Raw genomic sequence first — 20,878 nt, forward strand, 5'->3', positions numbered from 1 at the left:
TCACTCTTGCTCCTGCGAATGGCGACCTCTAGGAGCCTGGAGGAAGAGAGGGAGTGCCGAAGGGAAGCTGGAAGCTAATGCTCGTTCGCCGCCCTACGGAAAGGTTCTGGTACTGCAGCGTCGCGTGGGAAGGCTGTTGCTCGAGTCCCTTTGGTGATTTGACATGACATGAAACATTGCAGTTATAAAAAAGGCTAACAATTTAAATAGCACAGGAAGAAGTACTTTAGAAACCAGCCTTTATTCATTTTTAAGAGATTGGGTTTGGGGCTGGGTCTGTGGGACTGTTTCTGGGGGACGAGTCTGAGGGAAGAACAGGAGACAATGGTAAGGAGAATGCAGAAGACAAAAGGTAAGTAAAAAAAAAAAAAAAAGTGAATCCCCAGAAACAGTCCCACGGACCTATCCTCAAACCCCATCTCTGCAATAATAATGAATAGAGGCTGGTTTAAAGTACTTCTTCCTGCCTCTATGTATTAATGCTCATGGGTAGCCTAAATGGGTTCCATTCAGACCTTAATATTAAGTATAATGTTATGTCAACAAGAATCAACAAGACATTTTCCCCTGGCTATACCCAATGTTTAGATCTGTTGTGGTATTTATGCAAATTAGCACATACGTAATTAGATTATGCACCGTTTGTCCATGTTAACAAACAATTTTAAAAAACTTGTAATACAATTTTTGTTTGTCTTGATGTAAGTAAGCAACTCAGTAATTTTCATGGTGATATTTAAAGGTTAACATTTTTGCCCCATTCACGTGAGAAAAATAATGAATAGGCGTATGAATAGGATATATTTGGGTCTTTTTCAAAACTTTCCCCTAATTGGATTCTTCAGGACTTTTTTTTCCTTACTCAGGACATATTGAGGATATAGAATCAGTTGAGTTTGCTTCTGTTGCAATTTGTTCAACCTTTTTTCATAAAATGACTGGACTAAAGCCCCGCCCACGACTGTTGACTGACACTGCAGTTTAAGCATAGACCCGCCCTGAGTGAGCTGTACACAGTCCAACATTGTTTCAACGCCAGAGGAGCTGTAGACAAGAATGTCTCCTATAAGTGATTGAGGTGTTTTGTTGTTGGATGTAAGAATGAACATGGCAGTCCTCCTTTACTCTTCGAGGATGGAACAGTACCAACTAGGCTACCAACTGTTCGTGATCCAGCTTACAGTCTCAGGAACAGATCTAAAGTTCACCCGTTTAGCTATCTACATATATACACTCATAGCTTCTGTTGTCAGACTCCTTGTGCATCCAAAAATCTCACTGGATTATGGAAATGTAAGCTGACATTTCACACAACAGCAAAAGAAATAGGCCTAAATAACTGGCTTAAAACCATTTTTTCTGGGGTGAAAAAAAAAAAACGTGCCTAAGACTTTTGCACAGTAGGCCTACTGTATATACAGTGTATGTATGTATATATATATATATATATATATATATATATATATATATATATATATATATACACAGTATATATATATATATATATATATATATATATATATAATAAAGTTAATTGTAACACTTAACAATAAGGTTAACTTAGCATTAGTTAATGTGTTACCTAACACGAACTAGCAATTAGCTATATTTATTAATCTTTGTTAATCTTAGTTCATAAAAATCCAGCTGTTCATTGTTTGTTCATGTTAATTCACAGTGCATTGACTAATATTAGAAAATAGGCCTACAACCTTTGATTTGCCTATTAGTAAAAGTTGAAATTGACAAAGATTAATAAATGCTGTAGACGTGCAGTTCATTCTTAGTTCATGTTAACCAAAGCAGTTAACTAATGAAACCTTATTGTAAAGTCTTACCATTAAAACAATAATAAAGTTGCTTCATTGCAAAGCCCATTTATAACACCCAATCTAAAAAGTAGCCTAAATTGAACTGTCTGACAAACTCTGAAAAGGATTAAGGATGAAAACAAATGTAAGCTTCCCACACAGCGCGGGGGTAATAAAATGTGAAATACATGCACATAATCGGTTTTTAGTTCAGAAGACGAATAAATTGTTAACAACTCACTGTGCTCTCTTCGCCAAGGTGTTATGTTTTAATAACTCCGCCCCCTGCCCTAAAATGTGTGTGGGCGCTGAGGGGCTGCAACTGGATAGGCTACTATTGGTTTAATTACAATAAACATCATTAATTATAACCGTAATTAAACTAAACTATACTTGTTCTATCTGCAGCCGCGGCGCTACCATTGGGCCCGGCCCACCCATTTTAGGTCCGGGCCCACCCATTTTCTACTATGGTTTTGTATGTTTCTTCATTCGGATCTATTTGCGATCCATTCCATTCTAAACAAACAACGCAGTTTACATGCTTTGTCCTTGTTACATTTATTCATTAAGATAATAATTAATAAATGCACGCATAATCATCAGTGAACTTATTTTTTTTTACTATGCATGCACAAACAAATGCCTTTCAACTTATGTGTGCAAAATTCAGAATAAAATGAATGTGCAGCAATTTGTACAAATAGAGTCTGTAGGCCTACTATATTGTATAGCCATTAAATAAGCTCATTTAGTTTCATATTTGTTAAAATATTATAATGTTATTTTTTCATCTATGTTGATTATGAAAAGTGAACAGCACGAGTAAGATAGGATGCGCAATATATCGAGAGACATGGAGCGGGTCAGACATGATTTTGACCACTTAATTAAGTTTTGTTTTGTAGAAAGCCTTTTTTAAGTGAATTTCATTTTGTATAAATTGTATCTTAATTTTAATAAAAAAATGTATCAACCATTTGCCTGGATTTAATAAACAAGAAGCAAATAGCGAATATATTGCAGACAATATAATCATGGAGGCGCCCGAGCGGTCACTTGCATTGCTCGTGAACAGGAGTGCATCTCATCCTAACTTAACGAAACTCAGCGTATGCCTCACAGACATGAAATATATCTTAAGAAAGCTTGAAATGTCTTTTTAACAATTTAAAACGAAAAGAAATAGGCTACTCTCTGATTATGTAATCCATGATGTGCATTTCTCTCTATAGGTGCGTTCACTTTGGAGATGGGGATTGTCAACTTCATCTTTAAAGCTGTTGTTGCTGTTAATAAACTAAAAATAATAGGCCTATCATTTTATTAAACAATAAATTAAATGTAATTGTAAAAAAAGCAACAAAAAAAATTACTGTTTTTTTTTTTTACCTATGCTAATTACCCATTAAATTCAGGTAGGCTACTGAGTCGCTGTCCTCAGTGCCGCAGAAAAGCGCTGAAGCGGAGATGAAGGGGAACCCGTTTTTTTTTTTTTTTTTTTGCTTATTTTAACTGGCCCATCCATTTTTTCAGAGGCCCACCTACAATCAAAATCCTGGCGCCGCTTGTGTCTATCTGCATACAGCATATATCGTCTGGCTCTGTGCCTCTGTCTGAGCGCAAGCTCGTGAAGCTCCGCCTTCTGTTCAGCAGCATCAGCTCATTTGCATTTAAAGGGATACACACTAAAACGGCGCGTTTTTCTCAGCCCCAAAAAGGGACAATTTAAACACGCTGTAACAAATGATCTGTTGGGTATTTTGAGCTAAAACTTCACATACACACTGGAGACATCATAGACTTATTTTACATATTGTGTAAGGGGGATCCCCCAAAAGGGGGATAATAGGTGCCATTTAACTTTTATTTAGCATTTAAAATTTTATTATATCAACACTGATGAGAATATTGCTTCAGAATAAATTATATTTATACCACCAAAAGAATCCTCCAAGCATTTATGTCCTGATCCAACAATCCATATAAATGATGGGACAACACTGCATATTAGACAAATTTATTGTTTTGGTAAAGCCAGAACCAATGTCACCAACACAATGTTTAGAATCTGAACACAATGTCAGTGGAGAAAAAGTTGCCATTTGTGTAAAAAAAAAAAAAGAAAAAGAAAAAGGGGGTGGTAATGGGGAACTTTTTATCTTTTCTTCAAATTTAGAAAACAAAACCCTGCAAATAATGACTGTTAAAAAAATGCAAGTCTTTCACAGTAGGTGACACAAAGAAAATGTATGAGGAGCATGTTTTTTTGTCCTAAGCTAAATCCCACCATTGGGATTTTTCCAATAATATTATTACTATCAACATCAATAAAAAAATAATTACAAGTTTCAAAGAGGCCCGGATCTCAAGCAGCAGTGAGGAAAGCTGGGTAAGTTTGAGTGCCAAGAAACGGGGCCAGTGGCCATTTCGGGACAGTCTTATGCAGTGAGGTCACTGTTATTAAAACGCTCTTGATCGTACAACTCGGCAACAACCTTGCGACCTGCAAACCAGCGGTTGTTGAGAGCTTGGATGGCCTTGTTCATTTCATCAGCATCAGAGAACTCCACGAAGATCTTCACTATTATCTCAGCATCGTCCTCTTCACCCTGTCGTTCCTGGTATATGATAACCCGATTAACAGCACCGTACTTCCCACATTCCTCCATCACTTCGCCTTCCAGGTCATCGTCAATGTCCTCTGGGCCCACCATGTTGCGTAGCACCATAACTGTTGACTGAATGTGGGCAAAGAGAGATAGAAAAAAACAAGTATTAAACTTATATGATTAACATTTTAAACTTGGCTTCTTGTATAAACTTTCAATTTATTCATTCAATGCCTTCCAAGTAGTGCTCAAAAATTAGCATGATGCAAACTTAAGTAATTTTTAAAATTGTAAACTGTAAAGAGTCACTTCTGAATTACTGCTCTTAACTTGCTTTTACAATTGTGTGTCTATAATCTTTTAAGGGCTGGTTCACCCAAAAATATTTTGTCATTAATTACTCACCCTAATTACTCATGTCTCTCCAAATCCATAAGACTTTAGTTCATGTTCTGAACACAAATGATGATATTTTTGATGGAATCTGAGAGCTTTATGTCCCTCCATTGACAGCTACAACTACCACTTTGATGCTTCAAAAAGTTCATAAAGAGATCGTAAAACGAATCCATATGAATTGAGCAGTTTAGTCAATTTTCTGAGGAGACTCGATCGCTTTATATGATGAACAGATTTAATTTAGGCTTTTATTCACATATAAACATTCCTTAACTTGCACATCAGTAGTGGTAAACAGAAACTCAAGCATGTTCACTTGATGTGAGAAAACCAATGATGTTCATTTTTGTGTTACAAAGCCCGTTTGAGCTTCCACAAGAACCAATGAGGTTTGTTCTCGCATCAAGCAGGTTCGGTTGAGCTTCTGTTTATGTTCGTCTATCAATGTTTATTTGTGAATAAAAGCCTAAATTCAATCTGTTCATCATATAAAGCGTTAGTCTCTTCAGACAAAACCGCTCAATTCATATGAATTAGTTTTACGATCTCTTTATTAACTTTTTGAAGCATCAAAGTGGTACTCGCGTAGCTGTCTATTGAGGGACAGAAAACTCAGATTTCACCAAAAAAATCTTAATTTGTGTTCTGAAGATGAACGAAAGTCTTACGGGTTTGGAACGACATGAGGGTGAGTAATTAATGACAGAATTTGAATTCTGGGATAAGCTATCTCTTTAACGTACAACCAAGGTGATGCTGTCTAACCTTGGACTGTATGACCGTTTGTTTTCCTCCACTTGCACTGACACTTAGCTGCTCCAGTTCACTGTCCTGTCCATTTCCAACTGGCACATTCGGATCTTCTTCAGGCCGCCTGTTGTCTTCCTCTCTCTTGACTTCTGTATGTGTTTGAGCTGTAGATGTTGGTGTTCCCACAGAAGCAGATGTTGTGACTGGTGGGGATGCTAGTACTGGGTTGACCAAACCAACCTGGGGGACTACAGGGAGAGTGGGGCGAGCAGGTGTCACACCTATCGAATGGATTAACAAGAGAATTATTGAGTTAAGATTCAATTCTCTCTTTAGAGAACAATTTTAGTACAGATTTAAATGCTATATACGCTTTCATTTTTGTAACAATTTCATCCAGCTATATTTTCATGATTCTGAAAGTTGAAAGCTGTTAACAAGATGCTGTAATGGTACCCCTTGAATATGTATCAATTTAATGCCTGCTCACACCAACACAGCGCCACCAAGTGAAGTTTTATGTAACAGCAACAGCAGCTCTGGGCATGGGACTAAAAGCAGGAATATTATTGGTTGGCCAGCATTTTTTTTTATATTCTCATATAAAGAGAACACTCAAACATCTCAAAATGTTGCATTGGCGACATGCGAATGTTGGTCTGAAGATATTAAAATGTTTATTGCACCAAACATTCATCTAGGTGTGAACAGGCCATCAGGGGGGTTAAGAATTCAATTTAAACAGCATTAGGCCAATAAAAGTAGTCAAATATCACTGTTCATTGATTTTTTCAGACCTGTGATGATGCCTGGGGCCTGGGCAGCCAGTACAGCCTGTGGAAGTCCCATTTGCTGACTGAGAATGTGTGCTGGTGAAGCAAGAGAACCCAGCACTGTTGCTCCAGCAACAGCCTCCTGTAAATGCATTAAAACAATAACAAATATGAAATCCTGGTTTCAGTCTGATCTAGTTTGGTGAGCAAATAGACACAGTAACACAACATACACAAGAGATTGTTCAAAATGTTTAACCATGTGCAGCTGTAAACGCATTAGCATATCATTCTGAAATCTACCAAATTTCCAAAATATGCGTTACCCTTATAATAGCAAAGCAGTATTCAGCCTAATCTAAGGTTTAATTCTCACCTGGGCAGTGATCTTGGCGGTGGCAGCAGCAGCCGCCACAGCTGCAGCAGGGGGCAGACCTCCAGGGGTCATAGGTGTCAAGAGAGGCATGGGAGGGGTAACAGCCTTCCCCACTCTTAGGTACTGACCTCCAAGGTCAAACAGGTTCATAGATGAGACGGCATCCAGCGATGACTGAGGCTTATCGTATTCTACCCATGATGAAATGGACAGACCAGTTCCTCAATTTAGGCTTTTGTTTTCATACATTTCTTGAATCTGTCAACACATTTTGTTCTTTCTTGCACTATTTTCCTTTAGTTGATGTACTTGTAATTGAAAGGAAAACGCTGCTAGCATCTTTCTAATGTCTCTAAATCTGTACATACATAAGTGTTTCGTAACCATTCACATTTTAACTTGCCATCTCTAGGTAAAGAGCATGGCACAACTCAGTGAACTTCACTGGAAATATCTGGATCTGGAAAGACATTTCATAAGCATGATGCTGGAACACTGTGGAATTTAATTCACAGTTGTACAGTAGTACAACATACAGCAATGACTCAATCTCCACACAGTGTTTACAATGCTTACTAGAGCAGCTCACCAATAAATCCGTAGCCCTTGTGCTTTCCCGTGGTGGGTTCCCGCACCAGCATGCAACTTTTAATCTTTCCGAAGGCCTCAAAGACGCTCTTGATGTCCTCGTCAGATAGATCAGGGTGGATAGAGGCAACATAGATTCGGTTGAAGGCACGTGCCTCCTCTGCCAGTTGGTCAATGATAGGCTGCGCCTGTCCAATGTTACTTGGCCGCCCCACCTACAGTACACATACCAGCACATGGGCCACTAAGTGAAAGTGTATAAAGGAATGAGTGTGTGCGTGTGTATGTTAATGCACGTGGTTGGGAAAGGGAAGAACGGGAAAAACTGCACTACCAGTCTAAAAAAAATAACTTAAGTACAGTATAAGATAAACTTTAATGTAGCTCAGCCCTCAAACTAATAAAGTTATCAGAATACATTTTCACTATGCTAGAAATTTACATACAAGAGTGTGTGGAAAATACATTCTGTGATAACCTTTATATCTGTTGTTTTGCAAGCTTAAAATAAAATCAAAATATACCTTTTTTTTTACAAAGGCAAAGAAATAGGATAGCACTTTAACAATAGCTAATTCTTGTCTAGTCACTATGAGATCATAGATGTGTTGAAGGACAATAAATGGTTGATTAATGTTTGGTGACTAATATGTGTCTGTGATTGTTAAAAAACAGGTTTATTATTTGGTGGCATCTGTACTGCAGTTGGGGCGGCCAAGCAAACACCAGCCAGGCGCAGCCCATCATCAGCACATCCCAGACAGAGAAGAGCCTGCCTCAAACGAACAATTCTTTCTGCAGCTCCTAGAGAAAATGAGCTCCGAAAACAAACAGTATGACAGTATGGAAGCATGACATCGCATACGCTCACATTCAGGTTAGAGGACAGAAACACACATGAAGAGGAGAGCACCCAAGTAGTGCACAAGCACACACACAACAGGTACTGGCAGGGCTAAAGTAAGTCTACTGACAGCCGCTCTGCATCTTGCAAACACAAAAGCAACAAATCAGGAAAAAATAGCTCACTGTCAGAGAGCTGTTTAAACAGGAGTTTTAGACTGATTGTCCTGTTTGGAACCCACCTTAATGTTCCTCCCACCCAGCATGACTGAGTTCATCTGCTCCAAGGCCAGCTGAGCTGCTTCAGGAACTTCATACTCAACAAAGGCAAAGCCCTGTGACAGAATGTACAATTTTTACATGCTCCCTGCCTTTCAAGGTAGGGTGAATTTCACTAAAGTTTGTATGGGTCATATCCACCATACTTTTAGAAATAAAATAAAAAATCTCTCTCATTAAAAATTTTATACATTTTGCTTTTATTCAATTCAAAAGTTTGTGGTCAGTAGTTGTTTTTGAAAGAAATACTTCTATTCTGAAAGGATGCATTAAATTGATCAGAAAATAACAGTAAAGACATTTATAATGTTACAAAAGATTTATATTTAAAAATTTTTTTTTTTTTAACTATTTATCAAAGAATCCTGCAAAAATGTATCACGGTTTCCACAAAAATATTATTTGTGGAATACATTGATAGTAATAAGTAATGTTTCTAGAGTAACATATCAGCATATTAGAATGATTTCTGAAGGATCATGTAATTGAAGACTGGAGTAAAAAAAAAAAAATACCTTTGCATCACAGAAATAAATTATATTTTAAAGTATATTCAAACAATTATTTTAAATTGTAATAATAATAATAATAATTCACAATACAGTTTTTTCTGTATCTTTGATCAAATAAATACAGGCTTGATGACTTTTTTGCTCAGAAAGACTTTTCAAAAACATTAAAATTAGTAATGTTTCCAAAGTCTTGACCCGCACTGAACACATTCATATAATTTGTAGCACTACTACATATATTCTACACTGTCTATTTGCAAATGTATTATTTAACTCTGCAGATTTTGGGAAAAAAAATACAACTCAGAAATGTTCTAGACTCTAAAAGCATACCTTGTGTTTCATGGTGACAGAGTCCCAGGACATATCAATGCTCTTAATGGGACCAAAGGGGGCAAAGGCCTGCCGGATGGTATCCTCCCCCAGCTCGTAATAAATGGAGCCCACATACACACGACACATGATGGCCAGAGCTCTCTGCCTCTGTGCTGCCACCTGGTGGTCATGAAAGGAAGAGACAACAGGAGAGAATATTGGCTACTGAATAAAAAACAGGGGAAAAACAAAGCACCAAAAACAATGAGATCAAATATAGCAAGGGATTAAAGATTTTTTTAGCTTCTGTTTTAGTGCTAGTTTCCACTTCCTTTGGTCCTCTATGCTTACTCATTACTTGCATCACTTACCATTAACGACAAGCACAGCATCGTGAATTAGGAACATGTGGCACAGCCCCTTCTTACCATTTCGAGAGTGCTGCTTGCACGTTCCTAAATTAGCGTGTGTGCTTGCAGACTAAAACATGTAGCGTTAAAACTAACCTGAAATCTATCCAAGAATACTGATAGCCTAAATAGTTAACATTTCAAAGTAACCCCTTAGCACAACTAAATACCCTGCATAATGAGCTGATGTAAAATCAGTTCTCTTTTCATGAGGTGAGCTTTTGGACTTACATATCAGATCACTGTTGAGGGAGAATCAGCATAAATCTATCTATTTTACACTTTTTTAATTTTTTTTTTTTTTACACCAAACACATTTATCATTCTTTAATCATTTATCATTCAAGTTTTAAATTGTATGTCAGTCACATGACGAAAGTATACGATTACACACAAGGCTCAAAGTTTAGGCAGATTCAATTTGGATTGTCGTAGTGACCGCTATCCCTCTTTTTCAGCAGACAAAGATGACAATATTATATGCCACAGCATATTCACAAAGGAGAAATGGATCATCCACACCATTCACAACATACAATCCCCATAAGATTTCTTGTGACAAAAATGGAGCTTCAAGTTGAGAAATAAACTTCAATCAATGACCAGTTAAATGAGGGTGCACACACACAGGTGGCCATGCAGTGATTCAGGATGGCAAATATGGGAAGGATTGTCAGTAAATTAGAAGTGTCCTGTATAATTGTCATATTAAAGCACTCTATAATGACCTATAATATCCTGTTCCTGTTATTTAAAACAGCTCCCATGGCATTCATTAACACTGAAACAGTACAGTCAGTTTATGGAGGTAGTTCATGTTGTGTCATCTTGCATCCTGCTTAATGAAATGGGTGACCAAAAACAAAAATTTCATTCACCACAAAGCCAAGTCTGCTTTTTAAATATGCTGCTGCAATGTCTAGTGTATCAGACCAATGCCGGTTAAAGAAGGGTAACGGTCATTATTCCAAAATGCGTACAGAAAGTAAATAATAGTTAATCTATTGACCGATTGTAAAGATGAGAGAGGATCTCCAAAGCCCATTGTCACTGCTGCCATCTGAAACACAGTAAAGATGGAAAAGTGCTGAAAAAGGTTAGATATCTCTTTTATCCTTTGAAGACAGACATAGTATTCCAGACAGTCTCTCTGACTGGTGGTCAATGCCTCCGAACTCAACTTTAAACCCTGCCCACCTCTTTAAATCACCACTTAAATTTGACTGAAACCTGAAACATTTCACAGTTAAAGCAACAGAGACACTAACAGGCATTGCTTTCAACAAAGGCAACAAGTAGGCTGCTCAGATTTTCCAAGAAATAATCTGAGCATAGGCTAAGTATAGCTGAGTATAAGTATCCTTTGGATAACTCAATCTGTTGTTGACTTTTCAGTCATCATGACGTCTGCTTTGGAAGTGCAGTGCATGTCCAATTTCTTGATTCATAGATACATTTAAACAGAAACACTTAATCTAGGTGTGGTTGTAACAAGTATGAGTCCCAAAAATACCAGACCTCAAACAAATTATGCATGATGAGTTCCAGTGGAGTGTTTCAGTCTAATCCTGAGGCTAATCAGACAAAAAAAAAAAAAAAAAAGAGCATTCACAAAACTTGTGATGTGTGGGAAAAACTGAAGGGACTTCCTGAAGGTCAAAAACTTGCCATTATCAATTTCACACAGCTTACAGGAGTTGTTCTTACAGATATCATGTCGTTTAAAAAGAGTGATCATTTAAAATGTCAGGATTATTCATGAATCCTAATGTAAAAATAAAATAGCACCCAATATTTTATAAGATGCAAGTATGAAATATTAATTCCTTTTTGCAGACTTCTGCAGGATTTATAATGCTGAAAAGACAATGAACCCTTTACATGACATGCCAGTGGGTACACCATGTGGTTTTAGTTACACTACTGGTTTGACAAAATCAGATGCATCAATTCTGTAAATTTTCTCAGACAAGAAAGCAACATTTAATACATTTAAAGCATTCTACATATTCAGATCATCGTATCAGCTCACCTGTAAGTTAGTGAGCTGCTGCTGCTGGTGGGCGATGGTCTGTTTCACTAAAACACTCTTGATGCTCTGTTCCATTGCATACTTCTTAGCCTAAAAAGAGAACACAAATTAAGCAAGGAGGCTGGTGAGTTTTAAAGGGTTAGTTCACCCAAAAATGAAAATTACCCAATGATTTACTCAGCCTCAAGTCATCCTAGGTGTATATGACATTCTTCTTTCAGACAAATACAATCGGAGTTATATTAAAAAATGTCCTGGTTCTTCCTAGCTTTATAATGTGAGTTAATGGCTCACATGGGCTAGGGTAAATCAGGGTGAGTAAATCATGGGCTAATTTTCAGTTTTGGGTGAACTATCCCTTTAAGAGTGGCTTTTTACTATATCATTCCAAATGCACAATTTTTCCCATATGTGCTACATATTTGTGCGCTTATTACTACAATGGCTACGTTTACATGCACAACTTTTGTTTCAATCAGACTGAATTCATTCCGATTGATGAATCTGAATGTAGTGTTTACATGAACGCTAAACGTGATCGGGTTGATGTGCGCGTTAATATGCCAGAAGCTTCAAATCAGGATAGATTTTTTGACTTGCGCACACTGCACGAATATACAGAGTTTCCTGCTGTTTGCTCATAAGAACCATTGTCCTACATTGGTTCTTTATTTGTTTTAAACAGCACACTTAATATTTATCCTTTTCTGGTCATAATTTGGAGACAATGAGCATATTAACCATTTTGCTGTCCTGCTTATATTTATCACACAGTAAAAATGCCCCTTCCCATGTCCAAAAACAGTTGTCTGTGGATGAGAATCCGAAACAAGGACTGGTGGGACGTTGTCCTGCTCCACTTCACAGTCGCTGAGGGAAAGGAGAATTTTAGAATGACTGAACACTCAATTATATTACACTTTATTCAACAGGAAGAACAGCTCATTCAGCGCGTTACATGTAATTTTGCCATTTCAACGTCATTGCACGTGCAGAGTCCTTTCAGTTTCGGTTTTGGTTTTCAATCCGATCAACTGTTTACATGTCCTCTCGATCAGATTAGAAAAGGAATAAACCACCCCTTTCAATCCGATCGAAATTTAATTAGCTCAATCGGATCGATAAGGTGTTTACATGAAGGCTTTTCTGTCGGATTGAGCCTTCAATCCAATTACTAACGGATTATTTGGTTGCATGTAAACGTAGCCACTGACAATTCACCATAATGGTGCACTGCACATGCTTGTTTGCAGAGAATTCTTTCAACGCAAAGGTCGAACAGAATTAGTTGCTGATTAACAGTGGTCAAGTTTGGTAAAAAGGAATCCTACAAAAAAATTGTACCAACCTTTAAAATGAAAAAAGCTCCAATCCAACTTATGCAGAAGCATCCTGTGGCCTTGACTCTTAATTATGAATCTATTATTAGATGGAGCTGTGGCACAGCAGTAGTACGCAAGCTCTTGACACATTGGAGCAGGTGATGCAGGTTGGAGTTTGGCCCATGACCTGTACTGACCCCCTCCCCCCTCTTGTCTCCAACAAAGATAAAAAGTAAAGTAAAAAAAAAAAAGTAAAACAATAGAGAACTATTATTACCTTCTGTAGCGCCTCCTGCTGCTCCGGAGTAAGAGGCGGCAATCCAAGCTTTGCACCTGTGCCTTGTCCATTCTCCATCATCAGACCTTTGCCTCACTGAGAATGGACATATAAGAATAAAATAAGAATAAGAATAAAAAGGCATATATTCAAGTTGTATTGAGACTAGACAGTGAGTCTACTTAGCATCTGCATATGTAAACTTATGACTTCTTCAATCTCAAAACAGACAAATAAAGCAAGAAACCAAAGGTATTAAAGTTATACAATTAGACAAAGAACCAATTCTGCAGCTTACCTATGAGGCGAACCTTACTGTGCCAACCAGGATCGGGAAGCCCGTGTAGAGTTGCTGGCAAAGCACTCACAATTTAACAATGATCTGTGGTTCATGGAAACGCATATAGCATAATTTAAATCACTGTTCAAGTGCAATGAGATGAAGCTATTAAAGGGATAGCTGTCTTTCTTCCTTCCATGGAAAACAAAAGGTTAAGCCCTCAATCACCAATTACTTTTTCAATTCATCTCCTTTTGTGTTCCACAGGAGAAAGTCTGTCAAACAGTTAGCAGCAACATTAAACAAATTTTATTGTGGGGGAACTATCCCTTTAAGAAACTGCTAGTCGTCATTATAATATATTGTCTTTCCTGACAGAAACATGCTAACACAGTGCACTTTCTTCATGCTCAATCCAACTTACTACTAGATCATTTCTTCTGCAAGATGCAAACTGGTAAGAATCTAACATAAAACTGATTCACGAGCCAGTATTATTCGTACTGAAAACAATGTTCCCATAAAAATATAGGAAAGATTACAAAACTGGACCACTCATAGAAACATTTGCGTTTGGTTTTGGTGGTCTTTCTGGCTTAACGTAAACACACAGTCATCACTAAAGTGAACTGAGAGTTTTAGCACCTTCAGACTGGCTATATATCAACAAAGAGAGGTTGAAGGCACGGCAGTGGCGCGCTTGTGCTGGTAAATTACAGCAGCAAACATCCTAGCTGACCTACAGCTTTTAGATACAGTGAGTTAGTCAAGCGGTGCAGGATTCATATATATGCGTCTTAAACAAACGGTAGCCGCTTTGTAATATATGGTAAATACTAGAGAATTCTGAAATAAGCGCCATAGCAATTTGCTGCTAGCCTAGTTAGCAATGAACAGAGGCTAACGAGCCTTCATGCAGGCCTCGTGTACACACGACTTGAGATATATTGAAACAGTAAGAGGCTTATTGCGACTAATTTCACCTGTGCTAACTATAACCACGGAGATGTTAAAACTATTGTTATATTTAGGTAAACACGTTAGGTAATCATCATTACCGCAGTGTTCCGCGTTACCGCCATGTAGTGATCCACATTGAAGACGCTTGCAGCCCCACAGAAACACGGCAGAACCTAGAGCGGTCCGCGCGGCTTCCGGTAGCGCCACGGCTGCTGCGGATCACGTGATCGAGAGCGGTAGTAGCAAATGGACTGATGGTGGCTCATGGCGAATATTCTCACATTTTATGAATGTATTTTTAAGCCGGTCACCTTTGAAAAACAGTTTTATGTTTGTTTGTTTTTTGCTTATTTATGTGCAAAATGTGACGTTCGTACAAGCCAAGCCTAGTGTATTTGAGCCAAGACACGCCTCCTGCAGGCTTTTAAACACTCAAACCAGCAGCTGCCTTTCTAGTTTTGTAAAAATCGTGGAGGATTTCAAACAAACGTCTTCTTCTCTGGTGCAACAGCAATAATTTTTTCATTTAAGTATACTGCCGCCCCCTGGGCACAAAACGGGAACGAATTTAGAGGCATTGCATTGTAAGTGTCGTTGATCCATTTAGGAAACACTGCTGTAGCGTATCATCTGATTGATACTGATAGGCATCACACCTTTTTTTTTAATACTAATATTTATTTAACTTGAATAATATCGTAAAAAGTCCTATAACTGTTAGTAGAAAACCTGGCAGAAATGCTCTGTCTGATCTTAACTGGTGTGCGTTTTCCAAAAGCAACTATGTTCGCAAGTTGTAACCATAGAAAAAATAGGTTGTTACCTACAAAGATCAACGGAACGTGAGACAATTGTAGTCGGCTAACGGTGGGAGAAACGCACCACTGACTGCAACTGTAAACCAGCAGGTTTACGAGAATCCGCAGAGACATTACCCTTAATGCGGAAGTAGGAAGTACATTTAAAAAAACATTTACACCTTCAAGACGATCCTCGTTCTTTGTGTACTTCGTGTCTGTTCGATCTTGTGTTAAACGCCATAAATGAGTATTGAACTTAAGTGTAGTAGTCGATGTGCGGCGACTGAAGCAGCGCTGAAGTGATCATCACTGTCATGCTGTAACGTTAGGTAGGCTTCTGCACTCTCTGGGCTACTAAAGTTTCACCTGTAATTCCGGAGCTTGTGTCAATAACGTTACTGTAACGGTGATTAAAATGTTAACTTACTGTTAGGAACTTTTTAAGAATCTATGCGGTCCATTGGAGCATATGCACCTGCTTCAGAAAAGATTAATGCATTTTACTGTTTGACGGACCGAAAGTAAAACAAGGCATGGATGTTCTTCTGGCGGCAATAGAGATACTAACGAACCCATCGGGACACCAAGAGCACTGTGAGTAAGCCTGTCCCGATAGTTAAGAAATCACGTCATCATTGTTATGTATATGTAACATATACATAACAATGATGACGATATGTAATGTTTTTGTATCTAATTACATCTAGTGATTGAGGTGAGTGAAGAGAAGTCAGATCCAAGCCCACCTCCTTGTGGTCAACCCAGTGTGTTTGGCATTTGTGTGGAGTTAAAAAAAGATGCTGATGTTAAGGATGAGGAAGCCTCTGGCATGTGTCCAGCCAACCCGGATTCACTCCCTCAGGATTCAAGAACCATGCTCACAGATAGGGAAGAGGCTGGAGTCCCAAAGCAAGGTAAAACGGCCAAACAACAAATCTGTGCTCACATTTTACAGAAGCCACCACCATGAATAAAATCCCATTTAGGTTGGCCTCTTCCACAACTTGCCACAATAAATCTGTGCAGTGAATTTGCTTTAGACTAGAGTGGACTGTACTCTTTAAGAGATTATATAGTAGTTATAATTAACAGGATATTACTTCACTTGTAAGCATAAGCTTTGCCATGACTGCCTGAAATCCATTTAAGAATGAGCAATTGTCTGATACGTCTGTTACAATCAGCAGAACAATATTTTTTCTTGTTGAAATCAAAGTTTGTGTGTCCAACCAAACTGTATGTTAAACTCATATTCATAGGTGGAAACTCATATTTCACATTACTAATACGGCTAATACTAAAGTAAAATTTAGCCCATTGGGCTGGTAAATCACTCTTCTGCTGATGTTCAACAAAAAATTGTTGTGGGAAAAAATCCTGTTCAGCTATTGTCATGCCATGGTAATAATTTTTGTAATTATATTTAATTCAATTTATTTTATTGTTAATATTAATACATTGTAAAAAAGAAAGAAAAAAATATATATTTTTGTTTACTTTTGTGGGATAAACATCTTGATCCTGAAGCAAAACCATTTGAGAACCACTAACTTGAAGTGTTATCAATATAGCCTACAGTACCATTCAACAGTTTCATCACTGATTTATTGTTAGAGGGTTCAAAAGCATTTACTCGAAATAGATTATTTTTTTACTCTACTATCACTTTTGGTCAATTTATTGTGTCCTTGCTAAATAAAAGTAATAATAATAATAATAATAAATAAAAAAAAAACATTACTGACCCCATACTTTTGAATACTGGTTAATTTCAAAAGACAACGGGCTGCCTTATTTGAAGTGATTCGTTGTCAACAAATGCAATTCTATTTGAAATGAATAGTAAGATGTTCTATTGTTCATGTTAAACTCACTGCATGCCACATGCCCATTGTCTTTTTTCTTATTAGAAACGGGTAAAAGAAAAAGGAGTTGCTCAAGAAAGAGCACAAAAACAGGAGTCCGCTCTAACAGATCAGTTCACCATTGCTTTAAATGCGGACGAAACTTCAAAACATCAGTTCACTTTAAGAGACATAAACTAGTTCATTCAGGAGAGAGGCCTCATGGTTGCACTGAATGTGGCAAGAGGTTCATCACATCTTCTGAACTAAAAGTGCATCTGCGTGTTCATTCAGGAGAAAAACCCTACCACTGTTCTGAATGTGGCAAGAACTTTGCTCAGTCGGGGTCCTTTTCTAATCACCGCAGACTTCATAAGGGTGAAAAACGGTATCACTGCCCTGATTGTAACAAGGGTTTCCAGCAACTTATAGATCTACGAATTCACCAAAGGATTCATACGGGAGAGAAGCCGTACCTGTGCTCACAATGCTGGAAGGCCTTTACTACGTCCGGTGCATTACGAGTTCACTTAAGAACTCACACTGGTGAAAAACCTTACGAGTGCAAAGAGTGCGGGAAGACGTTCTGCCAGCTGGGCGGACTTAAAGTTCACAGGCGCGTTCATTCAGGAGAAAGGCCTTACGCGTGCCCCGTGTGCGAGAAGCGCTTCAAGGGACATGCCAATTTGATCGCACACAAGCGCATTCACACAGGAGAAAAGCCTTATTCATGCACTGTGTGCAGAAAAACATTCACTGACAGCAGGAGACTAAAAGAGCACCAGCCCCCTGAGTCAGAAAAGAAACAGTTTAGTTGCGGCATCTGTAGTGAAGCTTTCAGTGTGCTCTGTCAACTTAAAGACCACCAGCAATGTCACAAAGGAGAGAAGCATTATCATTGCACTGATTGTGGAAAGGCCTTTACTCATATGTATTTACTGAGGAGTCACCAGCGCGCTCACTCGGATGAGAAGCCCTATTCTTGCACTGAATGTGGAAAGTGCTTCCGCCGTTCATATGAGCTGAAAATGCATGTGAACACTCACAGTGAAACACGACCTCATCCTTGCTCTGAGTGTGGAAAGAGCTTCCGCAGGGCGGCGGAGCTTAGGATACATCAGAGAGTACACACGGGAGAAAAGCCTTATAGCTGCTCCATCTGCGGCACAGGCTTCAAACAGACGTCACAAGTCAAAGTGCACGAGCGCACTCACACGGGAGAAAGGCCGTTCCTCTGCCCGGAGTGTGGGAAGACCTTTAAAGACAAGAGAAGCCTGCTAACGCACCAGAGAGTGAACCATAAATAAAGAAATCCTTCTATTAATATAAAAATGAAACATCATTCATGATCATTTTGTGAAATCCTAATAAGCTTTACAGATATTTATTGAAAAGGGTTTCAACAATGTTTTTCATGCTTCTTTAATTAACCATGAACAATTCTTGCGCATGCACCTGTGGAACAGTCCTTAAGACACTAACAGTTTACAGGCGGTAGACAATAAGGACACTGTGACAATATCTTAGGACACTGAAGAGACCTTTCTACTGACTCTGAAAAACACCAGGAGAAAGATGCACAGGGTCCCTGATCACCTGTGTGAACGTGCCATAGTCCTGCTGCAGGGAGGCATGAGGACTGCAGATATGGACAGAGCAATAAACTGCAGTGTCTGTAATGTCAGACGCCTAAGAAAATGCTACAAGGAAACAGCAAAAATAGCTGATCGTCCTTGCAGTGCAAAACCACGTGTAATGTGTATGTGTCATTTTTATGTTCATACAAATATATACACATTAGGAAATTTGCTGGGGGAACAAGCAGTTAAAATTGAGATGGTGGTTCTTTTTTTTTGCTGAGTTTATATTATATTATTGAGTGTTGAAATCACATCGGTCACAGTGGTGAAGTTTTAACATGCTGATTGCTGTAGGCTATTACTCTGTTGGTTGCAAATTCAAATAACTGATGATTTTATTCTTGCTTGTGTCTTAAACTATCCACTCAAGGATGTTTTGGGGGTTATGTTCTGGAATATGAATATCATATTTCTTATTCATTATTCAAGGGTTATTCAGAAATAACTTGTCTGTCTGACCTTTCCTTGAAGAGAAGTTGCTTATGGATTTTTAGGGTTTTCAAACAGGTGGGACTCGTTTGTATTGTGATAGCAGTGAAGTATTTGCATTTAATACACATGAATGATTTCTATTTATTTGATATATAATACATTTTCTTATCGTATAATTAAATCATACTGAAAAACTATTTTGAGTACAATGTAAAACCTTTGTTTTTTACATGTATTATAGAACAATTATCACAAACCTTTACACAAATAAATTCTCTCTCCTTTATAAAAGTGAAAGACAATTGTTAGATTATTTCTTTATTTCTCAGTTCCGTCAAATACTCTGTCCCTTTAGTCTAGAATGCATGGCCGTGGGAAGAGAGATGATCACTGAGACAATGTTCTATGTTTAAACTCCAGCTCTCTGCATCCCATCTTGTTTCCAATACAATAGCTCATCCTGTAACCTTGAAATTCCTTCACGTATACAAGCTGAGAGCCTATTTCTTCTCACAACACTTTCTTACCAAAGAGGCCTACAAGGAAGTTCATCTGATTGAAGGCTGGGTATACTAATACATACCACATGACAATCTTAGGCCATAAATTTTAAGGGAAAAACAAAAATATGACAGAGCAGCATTATTTATAACACTAATAACAGTATTTGTCTCATATACATACCAGTCAAAAGTTTTTACATTTTTATTTCAGGATTCTTTGATGAACAGAAGATGAACAGCATTTATCTGAAATAGAAAGCTTTTGCTGTTCTTTTAAACTTTCTATTCATCAAAGAATCCTGATTTATATATATAAATGTTTATGAGTAATGATGCTGAAAATCCAGCTTTGATCACAGGAATAAGTTACATTTTAAAATATATTTAAATAGAAAACAGTTATTTTAAATTAACATAATATTCAACAATATTACTGTTTTTTGATGTTGTTGTATTTTAATCAAATAAATGCAGCCTTGGTGAGCAGAAGAGACTTCTTTTAAAAACATAAAAAATATTCCCGGTCCAAAACCTTTGAACGGCAGTGTGTGTGTACATAAACATTTTTCAAGAAAAATATTATTATGAAAATTAGCAGGAAATACAGCAGATCCTTTGACATTACATGGATACATGTTCAATAAATCCATGTAAGAAAATAAAAACAGAACACACTTCTTTGCCAATTGATGGTCAATTGGCATCGGATGGTATTCTTCATTCATGACATTTCAATGGGTGCTTCCCATAAATAACCACATAAAACTGAGCAGCAGCAGCTTTGCACAAGGTGCTCTTTAAAATAACAGGTTTCAAAAGGGGGTTTTAGCAGTGACACCACAGAAGAACCATTTTGGCTTCCCCAAAGAACCTTTCAGTGAAGAGTTCTTACATTTTTTTTTTCTTAGTTTAATAATCTAAAGGACTTTTTTTTAATGGATTCTTTTGTGCAATGGAAAGATTCCAATGGATTTAAATGTTCTTCATGGGGTTATAGATTCCTACATTAAACCTTTATTTTTAAGAGTGTATGATAAAATAGCACTGAAAATAATGAGCCTGTCTATGCCACTATACATGTAGATGAGCTGTTTTACATTTCAAGATCAACCAAAAGAGG

The 20,878-nt window shown here is 37.7% G+C and overlaps 2 protein-coding genes across 3 annotated transcripts; one reads left to right on the forward strand and one right to left on the reverse strand.

Annotated features, from left to right (window-relative positions):
- Positions 1-3,815: 3,815 nt before the first annotated feature.
- On the reverse strand, positions 3,816-15,084 carry puf60b (poly-U binding splicing factor b). Of its 2 annotated transcripts, XM_081359020.1 has the most exons (12): positions 14,638-15,084; positions 13,598-13,681; positions 13,300-13,395; positions 11,701-11,790; positions 10,678-10,728; positions 9,277-9,438; positions 8,395-8,487; positions 7,311-7,524; positions 6,722-6,912; positions 6,370-6,487; positions 5,588-5,853; positions 3,816-4,552 (listed from the first exon to the last, which is right to left on the reverse strand). In XM_081359020.1, exons 3-12 carry the CDS (start codon positions 13,378-13,380, stop codon positions 4,253-4,255), a joined length of 1,566 nt encoding a protein of 521 aa, XP_081215146.1. In that variant the 5' UTR covers positions 13,381-13,395; positions 13,598-13,681; positions 14,638-15,084; the 3' UTR covers positions 3,816-4,252. The 2 variants fall into 2 exon arrangements, with proteins under 2 accessions (XP_081215146.1, XP_081215147.1); XM_081359021.1 differs by lacking the exon at positions 10,678-10,728 and having other exon boundaries at positions 14,638-15,040.
- A 163-nt stretch (positions 15,085-15,247) lies between these two features.
- Positions 15,248-19,549, forward strand: LOC308686916 (uncharacterized protein). Its single transcript, XM_081359022.1, has 4 exons — positions 15,248-15,668; positions 15,773-15,933; positions 16,047-16,253; positions 17,250-19,549. Exons 2-4 carry the CDS (start codon positions 15,873-15,875, stop codon positions 18,488-18,490), a joined length of 1,509 nt encoding a protein of 502 aa, XP_081215148.1. The 5' UTR covers positions 15,248-15,668; positions 15,773-15,872; the 3' UTR covers positions 18,491-19,549.
- Positions 19,550-20,878: the final 1,329 nt, after the last annotated feature.

This window comes from Scardinius erythrophthalmus, assembly GCF_964197995.2.
Source record: "Scardinius erythrophthalmus genome assembly, chromosome: 2".
NCBI lineage: Eukaryota > Metazoa > Chordata > Actinopteri > Cypriniformes > Leuciscidae > Scardinius > Scardinius erythrophthalmus.

Bases quoted from the DNA above. Each gene is read 5' to 3' on its own strand.
- LOC308686916 (XM_081359022.1), top strand. From the start codon at position 15,873: ATGGATGTTCTTCTGGCGGCAATAGAGATACTAACGAACCCATCGGGA. The intron at 15,934-16,046 runs GTGAGTAAGCCT...AATTACATCTAG, and splicing joins ATCGGGACACCAAGAGCACT to TGATTGAGGTGAGTGAAGAG. The intron at 16,254-17,249 runs GTAAAACGGCCA...TTTTCTTATTAG, and splicing joins GGCTGGAGTCCCAAAGCAAG to AAACGGGTAAAAGAAAAAGG.
- puf60b (XM_081359020.1), bottom strand. From the start codon at position 13,380: ATGATGGAGAATGGACAAGGCACAGGTGCAAAGCTTGGATTGCCGCCT. The intron at 11,791-13,299 runs GTAATAATAGTT...TTCTCTTTTTAG, and splicing joins AGCAGGAGGCGCTACAGAAG to GCTAAGAAGTATGCAATGGA. The intron at 6,913-7,310 runs GTGAGCTGCTCT...CATCATGGGTAG, and splicing joins CAAGGGCTACGGATTTATTG to AATACGATAAGCCTCAGTCA.